The 11,890-nt window shown below is 37.1% G+C and overlaps 1 protein-coding gene across 3 annotated transcripts in view; it reads right to left on the bottom strand.

Annotated features, from left to right (window-relative positions):
* The window catches only part of SLC16A1 (solute carrier family 16 member 1), a 57,202-nt gene that overhangs the window by 7,645 nt on the left and 37,667 nt on the right, over nt 1–11,890 (bottom strand). For all 3 annotated transcript variants that reach the window (XM_073896120.1, XM_025872438.2, XM_073896119.1), the window contains 2 exons: nt 11,360–11,620; nt 5,493–5,636 (listed from right to left, as the gene is read on the bottom strand). In XM_073896120.1, coding sequence (XP_073752221.1) covers nt 5,493–5,636; nt 11,360–11,576 — 361 coding nt within the window. In that variant the 5' untranslated portion in view covers nt 11,577–11,620. The remainder of the gene's footprint in view (nt 1–5,492; nt 5,637–11,359; nt 11,621–11,890) is intronic.

Below are 11,890 nucleotides of genomic sequence, written 5' to 3'. Positions count from 1 at the left end.
CGGAATCACCCGAGGAGTCACTGTAACAATAGAAGATCATTAAGTAGATAGTTACAATTAGAGACAAAATTTTACAACAGAAAATGCAATACAAAATTATTCCTTTTACAATCGCTCCAAAAAGTAAAAAAATGTGCAATTTAGAATCGCTATAATTGTGTAACTTTCCTAAAGGGTTAGAGAATTAAAAAACCACAAACACACACATACACACACACACACACACACACACAGTTTTTGGATAATAAAACACAGCATTATCGTCAGTACCCCGTAAATGAATGCATTAATTTAATGTGATTCCAATGAAATGTAAGTGCATTTCATTTTGGAATAGGTAAAATGACTCTAAAACATAGAATGCATGGGAGTCAACCAGAAAATTTTTGGTGGTACTGGAGGAGTGGGACAAACATTAACAGATACTTAAATGGACTTCCAAAAGCTACAATCACTACAACAGTGTGGCTCTGACTCAGTATAGGTAAACACTTATCGGTGAAAGTGGACAGAAAGTCCACGAACATACCTGATTTTGATATATATATGATTTAATGTAAAATGATTTAACATAGATATGTGATTTAATGTAAAAGTGAAATTTTAAATTACTGTAGAATTGTTCAATAAACAGTGCTGTAAAAGTAAATATTCAAATAACTTCTAGATGCTCTCTCTGGCCCCCACTTGCTCCAACTCCCTACTATTTATGTTTAAGTGATTCACAGAGGCTTAAACCAATACATCAGGGCTGATCACTCCCCCTTTTCAAGCCTGCTAATGGCTTCCCATCCATAACCTTTATGTTGGCCCTTACCTCTCTTCCTCCTCTCATACCAGACCATTCTCACCTGTGCCAATAAGCACACTGTTGACCTGGGGCTTAGGTTCCCCTAAATTTTCAACAAAGCTTGTTCCCTGTTGCTACTCAAATCTCTTGGTTAAGGTCATCTCTTGAGAGTGACCTACCTTTGTAGACTACCCAGTCCTTCCCTGTCAGAACATTTTATTTTGAGGCTTTGTATAGCATTATCACTACCTGATATTTTTCCTATTTCTTCATACATTTGCGAGTAGTATTATCTGTTTCCTCCCATTAAAGACTATGATTTAGCCCTCGTTGTTGCTCTATTCCCAACAAAATCTAGAACATTGCTTGACATATACATGGTTGTTAATAAATATTTGAGGAACTAAAAGAGCAAATGAACAAACTGACTAACCATGTGGGAACAAACAGAGTTTCATATTTCTTTCTTCTCATTTTATGTAAAATGTTTTCTTCCATTCAGAAATTTAAAATGTAAGAGAACATATGTTTAAGAGAATATAATAAATGGAAAGACATTCCATGCTCATGGAATGGAAGAACAAGTATTGTTAAAATAGCCATACTACTCAAAGCAATCTTTGGATCAGAGATTGGATCCAATCTTGATCCAACCAAAGATGGATCAAAGCAGATTAAATGCAATCCTTATCAAATTACCAACAGCATTTTTCACAGAACTAGAACAAATAACCCTAAAATTTGTATGAAACTACAAAAGACGCCCAAATAGCCAAAGCAATCTTGAAAAAAAAGGGAACAAAGCTGGAGGTATCAAAATTCCAGATTTCAAGTATATTACAAAACTGTAGTAATCAAAACAGTATGATACAAGCACAAAAATAGGCACATAGATCAATGGAACAGAATAGAAAGCCCAGAAATATACCCACGATTATACGGTCAATTAATCTTTGACAAAGGAGGCAAGAATATGCTATGGGAAGAAGACAGTATCCTTAACAAATGGTGGTGGGAAAACTAGACAGCTACATGCAAAAGAATGACACTGGACCACTATCTTACACCATATACAGTCATAAACTCAAAATGGATTAAGGACCTAAATGTGAGACCTGAAACAGAGGCAGTAATTTCTCTGACATCAGCTGTAACATCTTTCTAGATATGTCTCCTGAAGCAAGGCAATCAAAAGTAAATATAAACTCTTGGGACTGCATCAAAACAAAAACCTCCAGCACAGCAAAGGAAACAATCAACGAAACAAAAAGACAACATACTGAATGGGAACAGGTATTTGAAAATGACATATCTGATAAAGGGCTAGTAGCCAAAATATATAAAGAACTTACAACCTATACACACACACACACACACACAAAACAAATAATCCAGTTGAAAAATGGGCAGAAGACATTATAGATATTTCCCCAAAGAAGGCATACAGATGGCCAACAGACACATGAAAAGATGCTCAACATCACTCATCACCAGGGAAATGCAAATTAAAACTACAATGAGATATCACCTCACACTTGTCAGAATGGCTAAAATCAAAAGCTCAAGAAACAACAAATGTTGGGGAGGATGCAGAGAAAAAGGAACACTTGTGCACCGTTGGTGGGAATGCAAGCTGGTGTAGCTACTGTGGAAGACAGTATGGAGGTTCCTCAAAAAACTAAAAACAGGACTACCATATGATCCAGTAATGCCACTACTGGATATTTGCCCAAAGAAGACAAAAACACCAATTCGAAGGGATATATGCACCCTGATGTTTACTGCAGCATTATTTACAAAAGCCAAATTATGGAAGCAACCCAAGTGTCCACTGATTGGTGAATGGATAAAGATGTGATGTGTGTGTGTGTGTGTGTGTGTGTATAAAGGAATATTATTTTTGTTAAGGATTTATTTATTTGAGAGAGAGTGCACACATCCGTGCATGGGAGTGGTGGGGGGGGTGGGAGGGGACAGAGGGACAGGAAGAGAATCTCAAAAACACTGCCCACTGAAAACAGCCTGAGACAGGGCTCAATCCCAGGACCCTGAATGATGGCCCGAGCTGAAACCAAGAGTCAGATGCTCAACCGCTCAATGGACTGAAGCCACTCAGGTGCCCCTATACAATGAAATATTATTTAGCCATAAAAAGAATGAAATCCTGCCATGTACAACAACATGGATGGATCTAGAGAGTATAATGTTATGTTAAATAAGCCAAAGAATACAAATAGCATATGATTTCACTCATGTGTGGAATTTAAGGAACAAAACAAATGAACCAAGGGGCAGGGGGGAGACAAACCAAAAACAAACAAAACACAACAACAAAACCCCAGACTCTTAACTATAGAGAACAAGGGGAGAGGGGGGTGGGGGGATGGGTAAAATAGGTGAAGGAGATTAAGAATACATTTATCTTGGGGCGCCTGGGTGGCTCAGTCATTAAGTGTCTGCCTTCGGCTCAGGTCATGATCCCAGGGTCCTGGGATCGAGCCCTGCATCGGGCTCCCTGCTCAGTGGGAAGCGTGCTTCCCCCTCTCCCACTCCCCCTGCTTGTGTTCCCTCTCTTGCTGTATCTATCTCTGTCAAATGAATAAATAAAATCTTTAAAAAAAAAAAAAGAATACATTTATCTTGATGAGCACTGAGTAATATATGGAATTGTTGGAGCACTAGATTGTATACCTGAAACTAATATAACACTATGCTAACTACCCTGGAATTAAAACACAGTTTTAAAAAAGTAGGCAAATATATTCATAATCTTAGAGTGTAGAACAACTTTGTAATAATGATATACAAGACAAAAATCATGAAGTATTGAGAGTTTTGAATACCTGAAATTGTAGATGAAGAGGGAAAAAACTGGAAGACTAAATTAAAAAATTTTCTTCCAAACAAAATTCAACAGAAAAAATTAACTGGGGACAGATATTTGGGGGGAGGGGGAATGGGAAGTTACTGTTTAATGGGGACAGGGTTTCATTCTGTAAGATGAAACAGTTCTGAAAATGGATGGTGGAAATGGTTGCATAAGAATGTGAACATACTTAATACCACTGAACTGAATACTTAAAAGATGTTAGGAATGTAAATTTTATGTGATATGTATTTTACCATAATTAAATGTAAAAAAATTTTTGGAAAAATAACTGTCTATTTTTTTTAAGATTTTATTTATTTATTTTGAGAGAGAGGGAGTGTGAGAGAGAGAGCATGAGCAGGGGGGAGGGGCAGGGGGAGAGGGAGAAGCAGACTCCCTGCTAAGCAGGGAGCCCAACATGGGGCTCAATCCCAGAACCCTCGGATCATGACCCGAGCCGAAGACAGACACAACCGACTGAGCCACCCAGGCACCCCAAAATAACGGTCTTATGCAAAGGGATAATAATTTAACCTGTAAAGTTATTACACGCTATTTTTAAATAGGTACACAAAAGCAGTCAATAAGCATTTTGTACAAAGACAATAAACAAAAAACCCGAAATACATAGCCACAAACATATTAAAAACATTTACTTTCCTAATAAAGAGATTTAAATTAAAATCAGGAAATACTGTTCACCTGTTAAATGATTCACCTGGCAATAATTAAAAAGGATAATATCCCATTGTTGTCAAGGCTGTATGCCCTCTCACATTATGGTGAGCATGATCCTTTTGGCAATTTAGCTCATATGTATCTTTAAAACACACAGCAGTTCCACTTTTACAAAGCTATCCTAAGAAAATATTCATGTTCACAAAGATTATCAACACAATACTGTTTACTAATAGTAAGAAAATGTAAGAAATCAAAAACAAAACCCTAAATATTGAACAATTAACTAAGAGACTGGTCAAATAAAATTATGGTACGTATCGGGATGCATGGCTGGCTCAGTCATTAGAGCATAAGACTCCTGATCTCGGGGTTCTGAGTTCAAGCCCCACATGTGTCATAGAGCTTACTAAAAAAATTATTGTACATATCTATTCAATGGAATAACAGATTAAAAATCTTGTAATATTTAATGACATGGAAAGATGTTCATGGTATCCTGTTAAGTGAAAAACTGGTTACAAAACATATCTGATTATTTTTTGTATTAAAAAAGGTTTTATCTTTGTGCACAGGAAAAAGTATGGAAAAATCTAAATCAAAATGTTAATAAAGTCTCTGGATTGTGAAGTTATGAGTAATCTTTATTATACTCATCAGCAGTTCATTACTTTAATTTGGCTATCAAAAGAGGAGGAAGGAATTATTAAGTGGGTCTTCTATCCCTCAGAAATGTATTTGGACATTCTGCCAGATAATTCCTGCTTTATATTTTATACTCTCTCCTGCTCCAGTAGAAGCCTATCCCCTGTGGGAAGAAGAGGTAATGAGAAAGAGTAATAACCAATGATCACCCTTGCAAGAAATTGCCAAACACATTTTATCTACCACCACTGACTATTCTTAGGACAAGGGATGCAATCATCTCTTTCATTATTCATTCATTCAACAGTGAACACCCCCTGTATAACAGGAATTTCCTTAGAAGTTTGCTTTTCTAGTACCCTTTAATGTATTTATAGCTCTTCAAAATGATAATCAAGTAATTTCTATAAGGTAGGAATTTCACTCAAAAGATCTGAAAGATGAATGTTAAATGAATACCAAATAGCCAGCAATAAATTAATGCTTGAAAATGAATCAACAGTAACTCACCTCCAATGACTCCAACACACAAGTAAAGTTCCTGAACAGTATTACAGAAAGAAGCCGCAACCAAGCCACAGCCTGATAAGCAGCCACCAACAATCATGATTGGACGACTGCCATATTTATTCACCAGGATACTGCTGATAGGACCTAGGAGAAAAGCAGAAATTTAGTTAACACAGAGGAAAGGAACCAACTCCCTCCTATCTACACAAGGCATTGACGCTAAATGACAAGTCCTTTAAAATAAACAGATAAAAACAAAGACAATGGGAAGAATATTGCTTTCTACATTTATTTCATAGTCAAAGGTGTATTAGAAAATAAAGATGCTAAAGAACATCATTGTATATCTTCTTTATCTATAAATATTGGATGGAATTTTATTAAAATATCAGACTCTGGTTCTCTCCTTGATCTTCCTCTTATAAGGCAGAACTGGCTGAAAACACCTTGGTAATGGATGTTGATAGGCTTGTTGATGTATCTAGGATATGATAAACATATTTAGTAAGTTTGCTCTGTTTTAATTTTTGGACAGGCACTCTAATATGATGATATTAGAGCATTATTTACACATTATCATAAATGTAGTTTGTGACATATTTTTTAAAAAGAAAAAATCCCTGAAAAATACGTAATTATTTTTTCCAAGTTTAAGTAGCTTTGCAATTAGGAAATCTAAATTGAGGGCGCCTGGGTGGCTCAGTCGTTAAGCATCTGCCTTCGGCTCAGGTCATGATCCCAGGGTCCTGGGATCGAGCCCCGCATCAGGTTCCCTGCTCCGTGGGAAGCCTGCTTCTCCCTCTCCCACTCCCCCTGCTTGTGTTCCCTCTCTTGCTGTGTCTCTCTCTGCCAAATAAATAAATAAAATCTTAAAAAAAAAAGAAATATAAATTGAAAACAAAAAACTTCCCAGTTATACCTAGATGTCTCAGGTACTGAATTGAATATTTTAGAGTTAACCTGATTCCATGCCTAAATTACTGTTTCATGGTAGCAATACAGTGAAACTAAGCTTGCAGGAGATTAAATCAAATAATGGTTAAAATATCTTGGATCTAACAATTCAAGAAGATAGGAAATAGTGTTATCTAAAATAATCAGGTTAAATTTCCTCTGATAAAGGGACGCATACCAAAATTATCAGTTTTTCTTCAATGTGAAAGGAACCAAATAAAATGTGAAGTATTATAAGGATCAGGAAGAAAAAGATTTGATGCATTTAATGTATGTTTTCAAATATGAGTATCAAATGGGCTCTCCTTACTTGCTATAAATAGGTATAATCTGTAATTCCCCTTTCCAAGTTTTTATTTTTAAAGATTTTATTTATTTGTTTGGCAGAGACACAGCGAGAGAGTGAACACAAGCAGGCGGAGTGGGGGAGAGAGAGAAGCAGGCTTCCCGCGGAGCAGGGAGCCTGATGTAGGGCTCCATCCCAGGAGCCAAAGGCAGACGCTTAACGACTGAGCCACGCAGGCACCCCCCTTTCCGTATTTTTAAGTGTTAATTATAATAAAGTCCTATTCAAACCAAACAATGTTTTAAAAGCTGTAACATGGGGTGCCCGGATGGCTCAGTCAGTTGAGTCTCCAGCTCTTGGTATTGGCTGGGGTCATGATCTGGGGTGGTGAAATTAAGCCCTGCATGGGGCTCCACACTCACCAGGGAGTCAGCTTGCAGATTCTCTCCCCCTGCCCCTCCCCCCCCATGCTTGCGTACAGGCTCTTTCTCTCTCTCAAATATCTTTAAAAAAAATAAAAGCTGTAACACAACTCTTAAGTAGACTAACATTATTTTCTGATTACACTGACATTCATTGCATTTCATTTCTTTATAAAAGAATATGCCTCTGTCTGTACTTCATGGATAGGGACTTGGGGGAATGACAACTTTGTTTACATGACACCATACCTTACCTGCCTGGTTAAGGTAGAGGACTGCAAACAAGAGGATCACTGCAATGCATCAGTAGGGAAGGGCACACAAGGAAATGAACTGATGTTTGAACTTTGCAAAGTCACAAAGCTACCAAGAACCAAGTTTCAAATCCAGCCCATTTTCTCCCTATTACACTGTACTCCATATTTTTGGAACTAAGCTATTAAGCAGAAGACATAAAAATTGTGTTTTCCTTCTATTAGCACAGTAAATTCTGACCTTATTCTGCTCATTCTATAATTAGTTCCTTAGAAGACAGTAAGTCTATTTTTTAAAACAAATATAGAATGTACGTATTCAGAATATATTATTGGTTATATGTTGACATATTCTATTTCCATAAACACTATGGGAAATTCTGCAGTTACTTATATTCTAGTACTATACTCAAAGCTGCAGTATGATTCAATTAAAAGGTCAGCTCTGACCCCAGGGAACCCAAATTTAAATTATAGTGTATGTAAGCATGCAAGAAGGAAACAAACCTTTTTTCCTTTTTAAAGATTTTATTTATTTGAGAGAGAGAGAAAGCGAGAGCACAAGCAGGGGGAGTGGGAGTGGGAGAGGGAGAAGCAGGCTCCCCACTGAGCAGGGAGCCAGACTCGGGGCTTGATCCCAGGACCCCAGGATCACGACCTGAGCTGAAGGCAGATGCCTAACAGACTGAGCCACCCAGGTGCCCCAGAATCAAACCTCTTGATATCCTAGTGTTTCAGAGGACTAAGTCTCTTTAAGGCTGGGTCAAGAACTGGCTGCCAGGAGAGATTTCAGGCCCAACCAAGGATATGTATAAAGAAGTTTTCATTGACTTTCTAAGTCACTTCAGGAAAATACTAGACCACAGCTGGTTTGGAAGTAATTTGAATTTACAGCTTGTGTAAGGTGAAAGAATTAAATACTGAAAGAATATTCATGAAATATTTTCACATAAACTGGTCATGAAATAGATCTTGTATAGTCAGAATTACAAAGATCAAAATATTGCCACACTATCGACTTGTGAAGTAGAAGTTAATACTGTAACATCTGCAATATTAAACTAGGAATGTTAAAGACATTAGTGTGAAACTGAAAATATGCAAATTACTTTCCTGTTAAAAAAAAAAAATCGGAAAAACTCAAATAAAAAAGAGAGTAGGCAACTAAAATCTCCTCCCCTAAAAATATACTTACACTCCAACAAGCATCAGTATGTATCTCTGAACCAAAGTACTAAAAAAAAAAAAAAACTAAACCACTGGTAGTTCAAAATATATTAGTGTTGAGGGTGTGGCCCAAATACATTAAGTTAAAGAATTGTGGCAGTTGAAAACTGATGATAATTCTTAGGGGATATACCACTTAGGAGCCAATCAAAACAAAATAACCCATTTAGTAAAAATTCTGCCACAAGGCTCTCGATAGGCAATTTGTCTTTCAGAGTTATTTCAGGAAGGATGGCCCCAATTAGCTATCATTAAAAATAGAGAGGGGTACAGTTCATAGGCCTATTATAACACAAATTCAGAGAAATGTGCTAGTTATCTCTGGGTGAGGACAAAGAAGGAACTGTTTTCCCAGAAGAAAGTGTCATGTGCCATTAGTACAACTGACATCACTTACTTTTGATGCAAAATGCAAGTGGCTCTCAAGCTCTTTGGCAGCTCCAAATTATAACATGTGAACCCCTAGTTTATAGTCAGCTTAAAGATACCCTGAGCACCTGGAATACGTCTGGATAATATTTATACCAATTTCTTCAAGCCATCATAGTCAAAACCTGATTAGAAAATCCTGGCAGATAGAGTCCAAAGCTTCCAAAACTATTGGCTCTCAGAAACTAGATAATATCCAAGGTCCCTTTTGATTTCTCTGAACTTATAAAAAGAAAATAAGTACTACAATTTAGCACTTATATTCTCTAAAAGTACTTAATAGACAAAACAGGCATACCGTCAAAATTCAAAAGGCATAAAATAAAAAGATATATAGTAGAAAAACATAAGTCTTCCCTGTCACCTAATTCACCTCTCTCTAAGGCAACCAGGTTACCTGTTTTTTCTGTGCAATGAAATTATGTATTTAGTTAAATTATGACTTCAACTATTTATTCTTGTTTCATGAGTTTATGTTATTGTTTCAATAGGATTATAAGCTCCCCAAAGGCAGGTATCAGGATCAAGTGTTCTCTATCACTCACAATATCTAATCTAGTGTGAAATATGTGCATAGGGCTTAATATTGGTTGACTCTGCCAACAGCTTACTGGAATCCCAAGAATTCAAATTCTAAGGTTTTACAGTTGAAATATAGAATCTTTATACTGGCTATTAAGGAACTACATGTGAAAATAATGAGATACTAAACTGCCACCAAAAAGTAGTATTAACAGAGATGAAAGTTTGGCTAACTAAGCAGCATGAGGCACTGTCAATCTCAGTATCACTTGGCTTTAGAATCTCTCACTAAGCAACTATATATTTTAAGTATTACAGAAGGTTTTGACTTTTACATGTTACATTGTGATTTGATGTTCCAAGGTGAAATGAACAGTATTTTATTTATTTATTTTACAAATTTTTATTTTATTTATTTTTATGTTAGTCACCATACAGTACATCATTAGTTTTTGATGTGGTGTTCCATGATTCACTATTTGCATATAACACCTAGTGTGCATTACAACACACGCCCTCCTTAATACCTACCACTGGGCTAACCCATCTTCCCACCCCCCTCCCTTCTGAAACCCTCAGATTGTTTCCCGGAGTCCACAGTCTCTCATGGTTCGTCTCCTGCTCTGATTCCCCCCCGCCACCCCGCTTCAGTTTTTCCTTTCTTACCCTAATGTCCTCCATGCTATTCCTTATGTTCTACAAATGAGTGAAACCATATAATTGTCTTTCTCTGCTTGACTTATTTCACTTAGCATAATCCCCTCCAGTTCCATCCACGTCAATGCAAATGGTGGGTATTCATCCTTTCTGATGGCTGAGTAATATTCCATTGTATATATGAACCACATCTTCTTTATCCATTCATCCACTGAAGGGCATCTCAGCTCCTTCCCCAATTTGGCTATTGTGGACATTGCTGCTATGGACATTGGGGCACATGTGCCCCTTCTTTTTCACTACATCTGTATCTTTGGGGTAAATACCCAGTAGTGCAATTGCTGGGTCATAGGGTAGCTCTATTTTTAACTTTTTGAGGAAGCTCCATACTGTTTTCCAAAGTGGCTATACCAATGAACAGTATTTTAAATAATGTTAAGTAAGCAACTTACTCTCCGTATATTTCCTTTAAACATGTCAAGGAAAACAGCAGGGAAAAAAATGATAAAACTTAAGTTTAAGATTCAGCTGAAATGCTTTTAGGGTGAATAACATCACAAGGAAGAAGAGGAAGACTTTTTTCAGTTAATTCTAACACCATGCAAAGATTTTACCTGAGACTTTGAACTATGCTATTCAGGTGAGCCTGATTTACTTTAATTCTCCCAATATCAATTTAAGAAAAGTCTTTATTTGTGGGATGCCTGGGTGGCTCAGTTGGTTAAGCATCTGCCTTCGGCCAAGATCATGATCCCAGAGTACTGGGATTGAGTCCCGCATCAGGCTCCTTGCTCAGGGGGGAGCCTGCTGCTCCCCCTGCTTATGCACTCTCTCTTTCTCTCTGACAAATAAATAAATAAAATTAAAAAAAAAAAGGAAGAAGAATCTTTGTGTTTATATCTTAAGAGTCTAGCAGAGAGCAGTAAGAAAAATCAGCTGCACACATGTCATTTTTCTGAGAGCTTTTTAATGATACGGAGTTGGACCAAATCACAGGACCTCACAGTTTCTCATTTCTGTTCAGAATACTACAGTGGAACAAACAGATCAAGAGTGGTCATGGTTAATGGGAATGAAAAAAATGTGACTAAAACAGCAGGCCTTGGGGGTACTTACCTCCACCATACATGACAGCCAACATGATTGAGGATATCCATGACACTTCACTGGTGGTGGCATTGAATATGCCTTCAATTTCTTTGAAGAACACAGTAATGGATTTGGGAAATGCGTAAGAGAAGCCGATGGAAATGAAAGCTCCAACTACTACTGCCCACCCCCAGCCTCCATCTGGGGGAGTGTATCCAACTGGACCTCCAACTGCTGGTGGCATTTTAAGTGTAGATGATTTCCAAAATGCAGTTCAGATCCAAATATCTGAAGGATATAAAATTAAAATACCATGTCAGTAATAAAGCACTTCCACCCTTTATAGCCAGCTCTCAAGTAACTGAATTGTTTCCCAATATTAATTTTCCAATAGAGATGATCTTCTAAGGACATTATTAGAAAAAGTCTTAGAGCCATGGTATTGCCCATAGTAGCTTAAAGGAAAACAGCTCCATACCATTTAAGGAACCATAACTGACATAAATCCTGTTCAGTACATATAGCCTTTCTATTTCAAATAAGCCTACTTGTTTCAGC

Source organism: Callorhinus ursinus, unplaced genomic scaffold, assembly GCF_003265705.2.
Source record: "Callorhinus ursinus isolate GAN/ISIS: 27379988/994484 unplaced genomic scaffold, GSC_fseal_2.0 scaffold9, whole genome shotgun sequence".
Taxonomy (NCBI): domain Eukaryota; kingdom Metazoa; phylum Chordata; class Mammalia; order Carnivora; family Otariidae; genus Callorhinus; species Callorhinus ursinus.
The sequence above is the reverse complement of the archived record's forward strand: the minus strand, read 5'-3'. Positions and strand labels throughout refer to the sequence as shown.